At 35.4% G+C, this 18849-nt stretch overlaps 1 protein-coding gene across 1 annotated transcript; it reads right to left on the reverse strand.

The window, feature by feature from the left end:
* Positions 1–6022: 6022 nt before the first annotated feature.
* On the reverse strand, positions 6023–15933 carry LOTGIDRAFT_71933 (hypothetical protein; the record flags this gene model as incomplete). The annotated part of the gene is made up of 8 exons (XM_009062862.1): positions 6023–6158; positions 6496–6630; positions 7101–7295; positions 7528–7761; positions 8702–8891; positions 9467–9536; positions 9732–9774; positions 15524–15933. Coding segments are annotated over 8 exons (1413 nt in total), but the record flags the coding sequence as incomplete, so codon positions are not given.
* Positions 15934–18849: the final 2916 nt, after the last annotated feature.

Genomic DNA, 18849 nt, shown 5'->3' on the forward strand with positions numbered 1-18849 from the left:
GGACTGTCGTTTAGTCGCCGCCATTTTGATTTTGAAATTTGTTCCTTATGCTTTAATCACCTGAAATGTAAAGTTTGTATTTCCGATACAGATACATTGTACAACCGTTTTCTTGTTTAGTTTTCTCCTGCTTAGATTACCGTAAAAGACCAACCATTGTGATGTTTGGTATTAAAAAAAAATCTGTACATACAAGACAATAGATATGGACTCCTCCAAAGAGAAGTACCATCAGGGGTTTCGAAAAGAGTAAGCATGGTCTGCTTCGCGCACGACACGCGCCACAACCACAATAGTAAAAATCATGAGATACAACCAGATCAATCATGCCTGACCAAACAAATTTTGTTCAGCCCTTGTTGATGAAGCTTTAAAAAGAAGGAGAATGGGCGCTGTTGGCGTAGCAACATCAGTGTGAGTGTCCTATATGGCGTTTATGGTAGTTGCTTGCGTAAGTGTCTGCAACCATTTCTGTTAAACCGAGCACCATGCTTTGGATTAACGATAATTGCAACAAAATTTAATAGCCACTCTTCACCATGTTTCTTAATCGTATCCTGATGTCCTTTTGAAACAAAAGCCATTGGGGTGTTTGACACAGATACGTGTTCCAAGGTCTGTGAGGACCATCGACTGACAGCTCTGGGGAATACCTGATCATGATATTCTTCTTCCAAAAGCAGTAGCAGAGCAGATCTACACAGTAGCGAATATAGGGCTACCCCCCCCCCCCCCCCCGCCTCCTCACCTCGAAGAGACACCTCTCATTTTTTGGCCACCCCCTCAGGAATTTTCTAGATCTTTCTGGATCTTCGCCTCATTATCAGAGAACTGATCTGGCAATTTTATATTAGGGTTTCCTGTTTATCACACTTCGCGAAATGCACGATATATTACTTCTTGGTTTTACATATCATTTAACAATGATTTAACAATTTTCCTTGATATTATAAAACAACTGTTAGAAATTTGGTATTATCATCTATACAACTATAATTATGGTAATTCGAACAGAAAAAATATCCTTTTCAAGTGACAAGCTCGCATTGCTTCTATGCGTCACTAAGAAAACAAATTTGTTGTAATCTAGTCGAGTGAGTTATCTACAATCTCATAAAAGGAAGAAAAATAAATAAACGAATAAGAATTAATTCTAAAAAATGATAAAAAAAAAGAATAAAAACGACTTGTTAGTTTGATGTAAGAGCTTTTCTTGATAGCGTTTCCCAAGTTTTAATAATAATTATATATATTCAGAAGACGTTTTGATAAAGTTCTTAGTCTATTTTCTAAACAGCCTATTGAAGTTATTATAAGGATAAACGAAGGTTGAAGTGTTCTATTAATGATTTACGAAGCGATAAGTGATGGCCCGTACACAGGATAAATGTTTTGTGGTTATATATAACCTTTTCATTTGCTCGAAGCTGGTTTTTTAATTTTATCAAAATTGTATAATTGGAATAACCATCCTCCCAATGTCAGGCCATTACGAACTTCGTCTTATACTTCGATTACAATAGCCCCATTTAAGTTTGTAATAGCTTCACATTCCGAAGATGCCCCTAGCTAGACTTGGTAAACATTTGATATCTCCACTCGTATAAATTTGACTTTTATGCTCAAGGTTACTGCAATTAAATCAAACGCAGTCTGCAATGGAAAAACAGACATTATAAAACTTTCTCTCTCCTCTTCTCTCTTCTAGAGCACGAGATGTACAAAAATATCGTCAGATCATGGATGCCAAGTCACTCTCAAAAACGAAACGCTACATCGCAAATGTTATTATGATTTAGAACTTAGAAATCTTAAAAAAATAAAAATTGGCCCATCATTATATTCCCTTACCTCTCTGTTATGCCATTATAAGATTAGAAAAAGAGTTGCCTATACTTTAAGAATATACGTCAATTCGATTAATCAAACAGCCTTATATCAATATGACGGTTTTATTTGTTTGTAATAGGTGCAGTAGGATATGAACTACTTTCGTTTTGTTTTATTTTTATTGAGTTTCGTGATAACATAAGATAAACAAGGAAAAGATTGACCTAGGTCACATACATTATTAAGTACGGTAGTAGACGAATTTCAGTTTAAAAAGACTTGCTAAATACATTGTATTTTGTCGAAAAGACCAAAACATATTGATGATAAGGAAGGTCGCCTATTTTACTGCACTGCACTTCTAAAATAATTATGCAAAATATTGGCAATTCAGCTATATTCTAAACTATAAATTAGCCACGACGATCCGAAGTGCAAAACGAAACCCGAAATCCAAAACAACATTGAAGCGAAACATTGGTAGCAGCTACTGAACTTTTCACATGAGGAAGCATATCAAATCATAAGTGCAATTGCATTATTAAAATGACATGTAGAAGTCTCCATATATAATTACATGTATTATACTGTTAAATCCTGTTATATCATTATGTTACTCGACAGATTTGTTTACAAATAACGTTATATTTATCCTTATATCCAATTACCTAGAACCATCTCGTCCGTTTTGTGGGTATATTTGTCATTCATTTTAATTGTCGTTACACCGTTTTAAATAGGAGATCCTAATTCTAATAAGTTGGCGGTTTGAAGAATGATGTCAAAGGGCGATATTATTTTATGAGGGAATCAAAGTTGACAAACTCTCTCGACAGTTTCCTCCAAAAGAATTTCTTCCCTCACTGAACCCTCAAAGTCAGCGAGGTAACTCAGAGCAATCTGAGCGTTGACTTCGATTTAGCTACTTCTATGACAGTATCGATAATCCGACATTGTTTTACGGTCCCAATGTATGTCGGATTACTCAGAATATACTGTATTTTGAAGTCGTTAAAGAAAGAAGTCCGATCATCAGTTGCACCATGTAAACATTATGTCTTGTGAAATGGAAACGAGTCCATATGAGAACGAAAATAATAAGCCAATGCTCTTGTCTTAGTTCTGCTCTTGGTGTTGTCGTTTTCATATCCCCGACGGGCTGACTAAATTTGACGTGAAGTATTCTATAAATACAGTTATAACATACAATATAAGTAAAATAACCCTACCTTTACAATGAACTAGTGACAACTGAATACTGTTAAAAGAAAATAAGGATATATTGAGTGTTGGTCGTCACGGTTGACATAACCACTAACATATGTAGAGGGTGGGGTAGTGGACTGTGCATCCCCTACCCCCGCAAGAGTGTGAAAGGACTTTGTTAAAGTGAAATGTAAACCCCAAATTAACCTCAGGCCACTTTGCTTTGACCGTTGGACTTCTGACCTCAGAGAGACACATTCCGTTTTTGCACCCCCTTCTCTAAGAGAAAGCTACTGCTACCATTAAATACCATTAAATGAAATTGTAAAATTGAGTCAAAGTTTTTGAAATTAAGAATTATAAAGTTATAAATGTTTCACAATTTTAAAGTTTTTTAGGCTACAATTATATTACTGTTGAGTTTTATTGTAAAAAGTTTCACATAAAAATTCAAATTCAAATATTATTATCATAAATTGTGAACAATTTTTTCCTTGGCGGCTGATATCACTTAATTTATCCTGTTCAGAACCCGACTTCCCGCATCCCTAGGTAGGTAGGTAGATGACAAGTTAACGTTCGCTTCCAGCGGATGCTGATATCGCAAACTATAAAACTATGCATCCCTATAAAATCAGAACAATTTATACTGTCGTCAGTTCCAAGCTGTTATTTACAGTGTTCTAATGTCTTTAAATAAAGCGCAAAGTAAAGTTTGGATATCATTGCTAAAACAATAATGCAAAACAAACCTTTAATAATATATATATATATACATGTAGTTCATATTCAAAAATAGATTTATTAAAAAAAAACTTGTGTATTGATATGTTTTTTTCCAGGGCACAAGCTCATGTGAACAGGGGCGAGAGCTTCAAATGAAAGATACAACCACGGCCCAATCCAAGTACTATGTTCCCTAAAATCCCTTTTCACACTTGACTGTATATATATCTACCAATGTAATAAATAGTGAACACAGTAAAACATGAACTTGTCATTTTTTCGAACAGATATTTGGTTAATACAGGAAAACATTAGTGTTGGCTAACGTATATTATCTAGCTATTCTGCCACCACTTCATCTTAATATTGTCAAGTTTTAACAAACTAGTTTGAAGTGAACAGCTACCACTATAGTTTCTGAAGTTAATGGTACATTTATATCAAAGAGCATATTCGCCATTTTCGGGTGTTGCTTCGTATCTTGAATATACGTAAATAGTAGTCTTCAGATGTACTAGGAATGTTCGAAAATCGCATAATTCCTTCAAAAATACCTCAGGAACTTGGAATTTCATCTTCTTTTTCTATATATGTCTTTTCTATATAAGGCATATAGTCTTACAAAAAGAACGAGTCGTCCACACACGTGGATTTAGAAGCTCAAATGGCGAAGGTGAGTTGTGAACTATTAATAATAAGCTTAGCCAATAAATTCCAGTTTCTGAGACCAAGGTACGATTGGTCAAACAAATGGCGAACCTATCACTTTAAATTGAAGACGAATATTGAAAAATCGAACTTCAAAATATTCTACATACATTGCAAAAACACAAAACTATTCCCTGCAGAAGTTTTAAAATATAACATACAAAATGTGATCTACTAAAATATTAAAGATTATAAACACGTAAAAACCAGGTTGGAGATATTATAGTATAAATATTATGACTGTATTTCTTATCTTATCATACCAAATATTCACAAAGTGAAACCAAGTATATACCCGAGTCACTTAACAGACAATGGAGCGGATATTGGACTATAGTAGCATTACCAGTTCAGTGACAGCGCCAGATTCACGAGACTGGGGGTACAAATAGGGGGAAGACTGACTCAATGGAGGGACAACTGTCGAGGCTGAATTCAAAATGCGGCAACTCTGTAGTTGGAAGTCTCTTATGGAGCGTCTAAGAGCGTTCTTTAAAGAAATTTTCCAAAAATTTAACTGATTAGGTGCAATCTTTTTTTTTTTTTTTTTTAATATTATTAATTGTGCTCAAAATAAAGTGGGTACGATTGGGGCTGGAAACCAGTTTTTCCAGGAAAGCACATGCCCCCTTGCTACCCCCAATGGCGCCGCCACTGTACCAGTTATGAATGGTGACTGACTTTGATTGATAAAAGAGACCAAAAAATTGAGTTCTTCCACTATCCAATCCCTTGCATGCCGACTCTGTCGTCCACTACTTCTAACCATAGCCATGCTCTGCATCAAGTTACTTGCCGACATCAAGCACCAACAACTGTCAGGAACCAGACAACAGTCAACGAATATAGTATTAACGACTACCTAATGTGGATTAAGTTTGAAAGCAGAACACATTAGGGTCTCTAAACCATGTTTAACTCCAGAACGGTAGAGAAAGACATGAGATAAAACCTTAAGAGTTTACCAAAGAGCACCGAGGCAATGGAGGTTAAACCTATTTAACTACAGTACATTATATCAACTTATTACTATAATTGGCTATACAGGCCAACAAATGCGAATATTTACAAAAACCCATTCCGAGATTCGTGACACTTTTTCAATAAAAAAATTTAAATCGTAATTTTGATTACCTCCCTTGTAAAAAAAAAAATTGCAATAGTAAAGGGAAGTAACTCAGTGGAAAATTCAAATTAAGAAACCGGTACGTCAACACGGTCATTCATGTCTTGATGTTGAAGTCGAGTCAATGATTTAATTTTGTATCAGTGATTAACTCAACAGATTTGTCTGTATTCTGCCAATCTAAGGTTGAATGTATGGTTGACTCACCAACAGAAATGGTTTAACAATATATACATAGTAATAACACCCAGTAGGACGTAGTTTTTGAGACAAGTCGTCCGTACTGGATTCAATCTAAATAAAACAGTGTATATAAAAAGTGCCTGAGTAAAAACGTTTCATCTCCATTTACATCTTAGTTTCATCCAGTATTAAGTTTCCATTGTCATAAGCATGATCTACTTTTCCATTGGTTACAGCTAAATCCTTATCCGCTTCGTCCTCATCCATGGCGTCCTTATCCATGGCGTCCATCTTGGCTAGATCTCCTCTTGATAGATGGGCCACAATACCGGCACCAAATGCATCTCCCAGAACGTTCACAGCCGTTCTGAAACGATCCCTAAAAAGAAAAAAAAACTTTTAACAATCTCAATAGAGGACAAAGAAAATTTACCGCTTTATCAGCTCTGTCAAAACATTCTGAATAAAAAAAAACAGTACCATCGATCCGAACTGTAAAAGGAAAGCCGAAATCTAAGACAAAATATTGGTAATACATTGGTAGCAGCATATGAATTAACAGTAATATAATTGCTTACATGTAGATAAACATAGGATGTATATATATATATATAGATAATCCTTATATAGCAGTCTATACCTGGACTAAGAATGAGTAAGGAAGCGTCGGACAAGGATGATTCATGAAATTTTGGACGACATTAAGAAGTACTTACAGCAGCCAATCTATAGCCAAGATGAGTGTAACATCTTCTGTAGGGAAACCAACAGCTGTCAAAACTATGACCATTGTAACCAAACCAGCTTGTGGAACTCCAGCTGCCCCGATAGCTGCTGCTGTGGCCGTGATACTGAAACAACAAAATTTACAGTTCAACGAAACAGAGGCCATATATATTAAGTCTGTATAAATCTATCCTACCTTTCAGATATTGGATGACGGCAAGATTGTAGACATGAACCCCGTGAACTTTTATTGTTATCCTCGAAAAAATGTTTGATTCTTTCTTTCTTTTATGTATACGGATCTATTCTCGTTCTCCAGATTTGCTGGGAAACCAAGTACAGATTAGCTGGGAAACCAAGTACAGATTAGCTGGGAAACCAAGTAGCTCGCTGTGCAAGAAGAGTACTGAGGACACGATAATGCTGAGCTTCCCAATCAACGATTGATCTAATTAAATACACGAGGTAGCTAATTAGAATGTCTAAGACAAAATGACGATATCGTAATGCTGCACTTAGACCATCTGACTTTATTTCAGTCCACGATTTCATTGAATGATGAACCTCCAGATTAGAAAAAACTAGTTGGTGTTACCTGACGGTGATGACATTTCCAATGCCCAAATCCAAGTTCCTGACTTGTCCTATAAATATCACAGCTACGGCTTCATACAGAGCAGTTCCATCCATATTGATAGTAGCACCAACAGGAGCCACAAATTTACAAACTCTCGGATCCACGCCATTATTTTCTTCTAAACATTTTAATGTTACTGGCAGAGAAGCAGAACTGTAAGTATAATGCGATTTATATTAGAAAAAGAAAAGAACTGATTTGCCATTTGCCAGCTGGGTCGACTGAAAAGATGATTACTTAAGGCCAGCAGGCTTCCGACCGCGATTAGAACTCAAAACCAGCATTGGCTCGACGTAACCAGACAATGGATTTCATCCCAACGCTCTACTAACCGACTGTGCCACAACACGTCTTCAAAAGAAACAGGTTTAAAAGGTTTGCTAACCTTGACGATGTTCCAATGGCAGTGACGATAGCTTGTAAAACACCATATATAAATCTGAATGGATTCTTTCTGACAAACAGGAAGTAAACCAGAGGTAGGGAAACGAAGCCATGTATGAACAGGCCAGCCATGACTGTCAGGAAATAGTAGGCCAGTTGCTGGAAGGTTTTCTCGGGATCATCCATCTCTACAACCTTAGCTGCTACTAAAAACATCACACCAACTGGCGAGTACCTAAAAATATTTCAAACATATTCAACTCATGGCTATTGCTCTTTACCAGATCTAATATATTATATAAGGCCGCCTCAACAGGTTGCCATTGAATATAGTCGAATTCGGGGGATCGATCGTACAAATTTGACTGTACGACCAAAGCCACAAGAGCATTGATCCATAGGTTGAGATTAGCGGCACTGTTTCGCTGGCGTGTTTCACAAAACTGGAATAATTTGACCTAAGTTCTTCATCAAGCTTATAGGGGAAAATCTTCGGCCCTTGAGATCATTAGATGTTCAATATTGTACTTATGGACTCTTGTTTTGTCTTCAATTATAATATATGACTCTCGTATCATGGTGCACTAACCCTAGTAATAATTTACTCCCTACATATCTCTTACACACAAACTAACCCTAAGATTTTGACACATATTTCACTACTTAATTTCTAATAAAGTTCGCGATATCATTGACAATCAAACTTTTACTGCTGTACTTCTGACCAAAACCTTTTGTTAAATTAGAGTTTTAGTCAGCCATAAAATGAAATTTGACATTAAGTTTGGTCAATTCAGGTTATGGCTGTTCAAACTATTAAAACTCAACACTACAGAGTAATCTTACACATAAAACCCCCCATATATCAGATAGATAGTTAAATGAATAACCTTCTCTCCAAAAAGTAATTCAGATAACGATATAAGGATTCCCATGTTTTGATACCCTTAGACAGTTCATATCTACAAAGGTTGGGAGAATGGTTCTTTCGGTGTTTCTCTCCTGTTGAATCATCTCAGTCTTATTGCAGACTTAGTTGCGTTATATTTGATGATATTTCAGACGATTGTCAACGTCATGCAATGGGCAACCTGGACGCACTGGCGCACACTAACCATGCCCTTAACAAATTATATCTACAACTTTTATCAACGATATTGTACCCGAATACTCACCAAATTACTACCAATATCAGTTTTAACGTAGCTTCATTCAGAGAATCAAATAAATCTTTCAGAGGTTTTCCCTTTTCTCCCAGTTTGATAATACAGATACCAAGAGCTATAGAGAATACTACTAGACCAAGTACATTCATTCCTTCCACTGTGGTTACTTTGGGGAAATAAATATTCTCCAATTTGTCATCTGAAATGCATAAATAGTCAAAGTTAACAACTGTCAAAAAGGGAGGTTTTTAATTGAGCTAGTACAAACATTGTCGACTCTTACGTAGAATCTGGTATCTGACGGCAATGGTTCGAAGATTCGTCCAATAGGCGATAGGTTCGTTGGAAACAAATATATGTTGATGAGGGGTTAATAAGGCTAATAAATGCTGGTTCCTCTGCTATTTATATTGATATTGAAGTGGACTTAATCTGCTTAGAAACTGCAAGATTCCGCAGTCTTTCATGGAACCAAGACAGAAAAGTTGAGAAAATGCATTAAATAGCTGATGTAAGGTCTAGTTTCAAAGATGTCCTAAACTAGAACAGTAAAATTTAAACATATGAAGAAAAAGAGAACATCTGTGGCTTCTGCGAGCTGTTCCAGACAATTACGTCTTAGCTCCAGTTAATAGTCTTACCATCATTCATATTAGTGCCATTGAGAGTCGCGTTGATCATGTCCATTATAGCTGTGGTGGGTGGAGACGCTGTGGTCCAGTTATTAGCTGCTAGTGTTTTATTAATTTCTTCAAGCCGTTTTTTCATAGCAACTGTATCTAAGAATTGTTTGGTTAAAGGCTGAAATAATAATGATGATGATAATCGATGAATTGGTTTGACACTACTGGTATAATATATGAACACTTCAAGTGTGCGATAGGACACTGTCATATCAACTTGCAGTAGATAATGAACTGTTTTCTTTGATAAGAAAACTGGTGTGCGACATCAAAGAAGCTTGAAGTTGACTCAAATGTGGTACCAAGCACTTCATTATCGCCTAGCGTACCTTCAAAACGAATTATTTCTCGCTTACCTTTCTGAAACATGCCTCAATCAGATTAGGTGGGAACGCTTGTCTGCAAGAAGAAAAAAAAACATTCATGCTAATATTATGAACAATCCCAGTTCTGTTCCATACTGATCAGCAAAAACTAATTGGAAATAATATGCTGACTTGTCCATTATAGTCATTATATGTCGTTCCAAAAGCCCATAGCAGGTTTCAATTTAATTCTCATGGAGACATTGCAAACACCAATTACCATTTTTAATTGTACTTTTTTTTTTGAATATTGGATGGCTTTGGAGTTAGATTTTCAGTATTAAAGTTTACAGGCAGTAGAAAATTTAGCTATCTCAAATGTTAAAGGAATTATTTAGACGACTATAGGAATTCATGAACAACAGTAATGTTGTAGTCAACTAGTGTTTGGAATGTTGTGAAAACATGCAAATACCACATAATGTTCAACACGACCATTCTAAATACTGCACAAATACAAACTTAATTCAACTGTCAACAAATTGGTTGATGTTTTGATTTTTAATAAAAACTCAATGACACTTCTGATTGCGAATCCTTTTAAAACTTGGCATACATTAAATTTGCCCTAAATTAAAGTATTTCAGACGAATGGCCAGTAAAAGGTAGTCTACATAATGATAACCGATATAAATTATTTATCTACTACCTGTTTATAAGACTTTCTGTTCAAATTATTCACAACTCAATTTCTCTATCTTATTTCTTGCGAAATTCCCATTCTTCTAGATACTTTTATAGTATTATATATATAGTATAATACGCAATTATCAGACTTGCCATCAAAAATTCAAATCTAGGAACATACAAGTTACATGTATGTTAAAAAACGATAACGAAAGAAAAAAACGCAGCTTTCTCGGACAATTATTAAGATCGCATAAAATATGGATAAGTTAAATGTCCGATTGAGCACTCTCTGTCAGAGATACCAAAACCAGTACCAACAAAGTAACAAGCTAAAGGGAGGCCACTGGAAATAAAGTTGAAAATGGATCAATGTCAAGGGAGACAACTCAATAGAAGTAAATTTCATTTAATGTAGGTCAACCCTTAGACTGTATCAATCAACTTCGCAAAGTTTGCATACACTGCCTTTATTTTATTAATACAATTTTGACCACGTTTTGGTGGGTTTAACTGACGTTACGGCGCGTTTAATTGACGTTTTGGTCGTTTGACTATTTAACTATCTCTGCATATTATATACTGTCTTGAAGATGAATGGCCTGTACATAGAATTGAATTGATGAAAACTGATCTTTATTACACATTGATATTGTTGACTTAAAGAATTGAATAACTGTATTCAAGGATTATCTATATATTATTACCATCAAAATACTTTCATTCAACTTATATAGCCTACACTCAGGGATAGTTAAGCTAAGCTTTAGAAAAATTTGAATTAAGAAATGGATGGGTGGATATAATTAGATAATCAACCAAACTGGGAAATATAAATTGCATGAGGAAAGTATTGTCCACTTCTGACTCCACATAGTATAGCTAGGCCCGTAGCTATAGGGGGGCAAAGGAGAAAAATGGTTCTACGGAACGTCAACACCGGTAGATACCAGATTGACTCGAAGATACAAAACCAAACCATCCATCTGTAGCCATCTGCAAACTGATAACCAGACTTCAACGTACTACGAGACTATCAGTTCAACGCCATGAAATGTCGATGCGACCACGTCGCCACAAGGTTGCATGTCCTCATTCAATGCACTGAATTGAAACCTGCTCGTAAGCCACTGACAGAGTACCTGGAAGAAACTGCAGAAACACCAGAGAACATCTTCTCCCCTTTTTGTTGAAAGCTTTTCCCCCTTTTTGATGAAAGCTTTTCCCCCTTTTATTTTTATTTTTCTTTTTCCCCCTCTTTTTTCTTACATTCTTTTTTTTTTTCAGGCCTTCTAGTTTTCCAGTAGTTATCAAATAATCTAACCAAACCAAACCAAACCAACGACCACTATTCGACTACCAATCAACAAGAATTACCATGATCAGAACGAGTTTGGAAGAATTCGACCCGACCAGATCTAACGGAGAATCAACAACCAAACCAACGACACAGAATCATCCAATTTGAACCAATCCAACTACTAACTACTACGACTACCAACACTACCTAGTTTGCGATATCAGCATAAACTGGAAGCGAACGTTTACTTGTCATCTACCAACCAACCTTATTGCGGGAAAATGTTACAATATTTTAGTAACACATTTTCATTCTGATAATTGAGTCTCAAAGTTCACGGGTGAGTTTATTTTTGTCGTGTCAATTTTCAAACAGCTATTATATAGTTTTCAAAAGGTGAATGAAAAGAATATCTTCTATAATCTTTACAACAAAATATACATTTTTGAAATGACATGCGAATCAATGACATGGCAAAGCTAGTGCGACTACCGGAAAAAAACCCCACCTGAAAACTTGCTTGAACAATCAGGTATGGCTACGGAACTGAGTAGACCTATAGCTAAGTATTGATATTTATTAAGTTATTAAATAAAATATTAAAGTCGAACAAATAAATCCGGGTTCGATTCCAAATACAACCCCAACCTGTTCAGTTTATCAGAAATATGTATTGATGAGTGCTTGTGTTAATGTTCTGTATCTCGATTATAATAAGAGTATATATAAAGATGTATCAAGTATCGTCTTACGTCTGAGTCTGTTTATAAAAACGACGCCAGGGATAAAATCATTATATTTTATCATCGATGTGTGCACAAATGAAAAAGAGTATGTGCATTTATTATACACTTCCAAAAAAAAGAGAAGAATTTCATTAATTTCGAATCGAATTATGTTGGTGATTTCAACATTGCACGATCTGATAGTCGAATTAAAAGTATCTTCTTGTTTGAATAATAGAGACGTTCTGTTTTAAGAAAAAACATCTCTTGAGTCAATATGGGATACATTTTATTCAACAATTCCCTTTACCCCAGACATTATTCAAACAGAGGCTTCTGCTATGTCAATTTATCTCTTTTCAATTTTAAATCTAGATTATGTCAACAAAGCAGTCCTTATTCACATAATATTGACTTGAAATAAGTAAGTGAAGTAGAGAAATTTTTCTGTTTTTGTTTCAATGGCTGCTTAAATTACAATGGATTGTTCTACAGGCGTTCTGCTCAGCGGAGGTTCAAATATTTGAGGAGCTGGTTGAGGGCTGCTTTTTGTTTATCAATCTAACGAAATGGGTGTTCCCTTTCAATAATAATTTCTATTTAACATTCGAGAGATTGAACGGTAACAATTATACGTTCTTCACTTCTAGCCAGGACTTCGATTGGGCTCAGATATATTTATTACAATGACTCTTGCTTGGACTGCTGTAAGACCACACATGTATACCCTCTGCTTGAGGTGTATGATTCTGTCAAGTCAATGTTTTTGAGTATGACTAAAGGTTGCCAGAACGTTGAAGGTAACGTTGTTTTAATGAGAGCCTTGCGTTACTTTATGAAGTTTGGGTCAATGCCCGAAAACGCCAAAGCTTCTGTTTCTGGTACGTTTAGTGTCTGATTTGTGACGTCTGAACTCTTGAGATCATTCGACAGCTTCGTCAATTTCTCTAAAAGTTTTAGGAAAATTGAATCTACTTTTCTCCTATACGGATTGACTTTTCAACTCATCGTGTCCAAACCACACCCCATTCGTCATACTTCTTAGGGGTTAATAAGACCATGTCAAATCCCGTATTCGTGATACGGTGGTTTCAACCATGACTGTCTCAACAACAGATCCGGGGCCTTATTCTTAACAAAATAACTTAAGATATTTTAAGTGTCAATCACTAAAATCAAATTAATCAGATTACTGTATTTCTTAAAATCCAGATTTTATTTAATTCAAGTTTTGAAGAACGTCGAGGGCAACATCTGATGAAGTTCACATGTACTGAATCTTTCAATGATTTTGATTCGCCGAGCACCAAGTGCGATTGAAGCTTGTTTTTGTACATAATATACGATGATGACATAGTGCACTTTAATAAGATATATACTATTAAGAATGGTGTTGATATACACCTATTTGCCATGCATGTAGTGTTTTAATAGATAACTTATGATATCATTACAATGTTATCTATAAACTCTTCCCAGCGTCGATACAAATACTGTAGTGCAATACAGGTGAAATATACATACATTGAGGGTTAAAAGACATTATATTTAACAATTAACATGTACATATTGACTATTATTAAGAGGTTTTGATTTCTGTTACTGTATATTATCTTTACACGTGGTAGAAAACATGAATTACGTATATGTACATTTTGGTGAACACATCTTTTGATGTCGTACAAATATTTATCACCTCTAGTTAAATGGGTCGTCTGTGGTTATAGCTAGAAATACAATGAAATGTATCAAGGTGCACCAATTCCAAGGTAAAAGCTAGATAGTCGGTGCATTAAAAGATTGATTTTTGGTAAAGACGAGCTAGTCTGCGCATAATTATCTTCTAAATGTCACTGGTGATATCACAAATTGCTTCGAAACACTGATAAATTAGCTGTCAATCTGTGTTGGTCAGAGGAGTTACAGTGGTCCGAGAAACTGAAATACCAAGAAGAGGGTAGAAGGGATCAATTTTGTGTTACTGAAAGTGCCCATACGACGAATGACAAAGCAGTTACTAAATACAGAGACTAAAACCTTTTTGTATTGGACGAAGTGTTCAAACGGTTGTCTTATATACTCACTTTCATTGGAAAAGTGACCTGAAAGTGACTTTTAGGGTTTCCTGGATAGATGTACGAAACATCTTTGTCGATTATAGACTTGGCACGTCTCTAGAAAGCTCTCAAGTACGGTAATTTCTCGGACTAATTTTAAGAATTGTGGGCCAAGGTTATAAAAAGTAATATTTCTGTTTGTATTAGAATAAGATAATATGAATAATTCTGTACGAAACTGACAATATTAGCTTAGGGAGGGTAGAGAACTCGAGAGTTCGTCGACTTAAATTTATAATTACTTAAAGATGCAACCCCACAATTAAATGAATCTCCCCACATATGTAGTCCATTGCATTAAAAAGGACAGCCCCACATAGAATAGGGGAGCAATTAAATGAGCATGCCAGCGTAGAACTTTGGGTGCAACAGAATGTATGACCATATAGAATAGCTGGTGCAATCACATGAGTAGCCACAAATAGGCTTTGGTTGGAATCAAACGATTACACTCACATCAATAAGAGACACCAACCCAATTGCAAGTTAGACCACCGATTTTTATCTGAAGGGATGAAGTGTAGGCGCATTGAGGAATCCATATCCACTTCAAAAGGTTTCACTATGCGATGGGCTGTCTTTAACCTTCTTAAATCTCTTCACGTGACAATTACCATAAAGAATAATTATTTTATCAGAAGATACTTTCCTTGGACCACAACCACTCGACATATTATTAATAAATATAACCATATACGTGGCTCAAAAACAGAGACAACAACTTAACAAGCCTACTTTTAAAAGCGTGGGGCACATCCAACGCGTCGAGGAAATCGAAATTTTTCTCTTATCACGAACAAGTCGTAACCTAGCTTGCAGTTATAGTTTAAATTTATATAGACGCTTTTCCTATAGAGTGACTTGGAAAATAACCCAGATTGCATTTTTGATATAGCTTAGGATATATTTTAGTGAATGTTTTCGTGCACGTACCTTTCGCCTCTCGTAAAATATTATCTGATAATATAGCAATATCGATTTCAGCAATTTATTGAGATAATCATACTGACTTACCGTAAGAGATCAAGGAAAGTGTCCACTGGATCAATGAGTTCTTTAGGTGAGCCTGTGCTGTCTGGAGTTCCACCTTTCCTGCCTGGTTCTATAGCAACTACCAGCACTATACCCAGTATAACAGCCAATAGAGTGGTAGTCATGTAATATACCACTGCTCGTAGTCCCATTACACCAGAGGATCGGGCGTCTAGTGATGCCATTCCGGATACCAAACTCGATACAACTAATGGTAAGATGAGCATTTTCAGCATGCTCATCAGAAGCTCTCCGGGATATCCTAGGTATAAGATCTGCCGCCTGGTAAACTTTGGTTCTACATAGCGCAATCCTGCTCCGAGAGCAATTCCAAAGAAAAGTGAAAGAATGAGCAAAATAAGCAGCAAATTATTCTTGAAGATTCGTTTTACTTTCTCTTTCATAGTCAATGATTCTTTCGCCTCAATTTCTGCATTAATTCCATCATAAAATTCATCGTTGGCTCTTTCCATCTTGGTTTATTAGAGGTCTTTGAACCTGGATTAGTAAGAAAATGCTTTCACTGTCAATGTCATCAATGTAATGTAAGAAGAATACGGGCTGTAATAGGTGACCCTAGCTCACACCGAGTTATAACATTTAATACCAAAATGTCAACAAACCATATTCAACCAATCGCAAGTACACATTGACATACTGACGGTTTCTTCTGTAAATATGATGACAAATTTTTTTTTTAATTATTTCATTCTCATAGTTGAAGAAAATTGATAAATTCCGAACGTTACGGATTGGTCACGCGTTAGGAATTAGCTATATTTCTCTAATCCTGATCTGTTTCTTAGAAGACAATTTGACTTAACCACAAAAGATGACAGATGACTACAATATGTTATAGATGGTTATGTCAAAATGAATTCTTCTTTATTCGTAAAAGCGTATGTCGCTGTACATAATCAGCGTGGCCGGCTGTTTACTAGTACAAACACGTACATGACGATTATTAATTAACATACCATCATTGGTTAAGGCTTGATCCTATGGCCAAATCTGTGTCACATGTTTATAACTTGTTTTCCGTCTGTCAAAGGTAAAGGTAAAGACATATTTGATACACTGGATGATCAAGTCGATTAGTGATATACCAGCCTTAAAGATATGTTGTTAGTAGATATTTTTTCAGAATCGTTGAAATTAGTTGATCATGATCAATCTGGTTAAAATGCCGATCAGTTATTTCGCATCGCATCATTCCCGCTTTTAACTCCATTGCAATTACCATCCATGAAATTTGAGAATCTGAAGATATTATCATTATCATTAAAATATTCACTACATGGAAGAAACTCTGGGGTATCATTTGGCAGACATTGCAAACTTGTAACAGTGATTTTGATTGGATACCAAAAATTAATTGAATGGAGTTTTGAGACAACTTAAGAAAAAATTCGGCAGATCATGGATATAGCAATCCAGAGGAAAAACGGGTAACGAAACATCTAGATCTGTATTTTAATTGGATATGATTATTTTAGTTGTACTTCCATTGATTAAAGAAATGTGTTTGTTTTTTGAAACAAAATGTGGTGTCAAGCCGCTTGTATTTCTATCATTGCGATCTAGACCATATTTGATAGACAATTTAGAATTTAATATTATAGATAACTAAACTACTTAGGTATACGAAACTACCATACATCCAAACATAGCTTCGTCTGCTACTTAGGGTCTGATCTTAGAACTTACCTGTCCCACACGCTAGTTATATGAGCCACAGACGGTGTGTGACAACCATTGTTAGGACAGATATATTTAAACCACGGATGAAGATTTTCCTAGAAATATGTAGCAATAGTACCAATTTCTTTTGAAGATTAGTCATATGATAAATCTACATGTATTTTGTAATATTTGTAGTACTATACTATTATAACCTCTTTCCAGGTAAAAAAAGAATGAACAATATTTTTACTAACTTATATCCGTCAACTGAAGATAAATAACTCTTATATCCGCCTCGAATTCATTCAAGTATTACGCTCTAAATCCAGACCACAAAAACTGACAAAAATCTTGTAAACGAAACAGTTTACAATGTCAAATATAATCCAACGATTATAGGTGACGTTCAATGTTAACCAAGTGGTCGCAATTCTATATTCTTTACCAACAATTGCCTAGCTGATTCTCCACTCGTTTCTCCCTTTCCAGAAGAAAGTATAATCACTCATTATAGATGTATTTAGCTAATCATGTGAAGGCTACAGACTGATTTTAAATTGTGGCCAATTAAAACATTTTGGTTGATAGAATATATTGACTGATTTAGACATGTCGACTGATTGAAACATGTTGACTGACGAGAATATATTGACTGATTGAGACATGCCGACTGATTGAAACTTGTTGACTGACTAGAATATATTGACTGATTGAGACATGTCGAATGATTGAAACATGTTGACTGACTAAAATATATTGACTGATTGAGACATATCGACTGATTGAGACATGTCGACTGATTGCAACATGTTGACTGACTAGAATACAGTGACTGTTTGAGACATGTCGACTGATTGAAACGTGTCGACTGATTGTAACACTACGTGGACAGTTTGGGATATACTGACTTACTTTACTTTGAAAATGTACACATGACTGATTGAATCCTGTTGACCGACTAGACAGGGGCGGTTTGAGGAAACATTAGTTGAAGGGTTGAACAGGTCAGGGCAGCCACATAATATTTTATCACTATGTAAAATGATAATAAAAACAATTGAAAGTGATTTCCCCGTAGAGGCGCCATTGCGACTGGGATATATTGACTGGTGGTGTATCAATAATTTTACAGACCATTTAGGGGAATAAAAATAATTATGTAATACGGTATTTTAATCTTTTGGAAATGAAGGACTCCAAGTACATGTATTAAACTTTTACTTAAAATATATTTAATCCGGCTTCAATTTACTTTCTTTATGACTCAATACCATTCAAAACTCTATCAATAAATGTTTGTCTTTGTGTATTAGGCATACCCATTTTAAGGTACATGTATTATAGGTCACTCGCTTTTTAAGTAACTATTTCACAACATTGACACCTTTTCTTTATTGTTGGCTCTATTGAAAAGGAACAACGATTATGAATTGACTTTATAAAGATTTGGCCGGGCCATATTTGAACAAATTTAATAACAGTTTATTTGCATATAGTCTATATTTGTAAACCGTTAGCCGGAACCTACATGTGTTAGATCTATTAATGTATGGAAGAGTGAAGCGGATCTGTTTCGATAACAAAAGAACTGTCTCATTTAAGATTTAACAATTCAGTCTTATACA

The sequence above is a fragment of the Lottia gigantea genome (assembly GCF_000327385.1).
Source record: "Lottia gigantea unplaced genomic scaffold LOTGIsca_54, whole genome shotgun sequence".
Lineage (NCBI taxonomy): Eukaryota > Metazoa > Mollusca > Gastropoda > Lottiidae > Lottia > Lottia gigantea.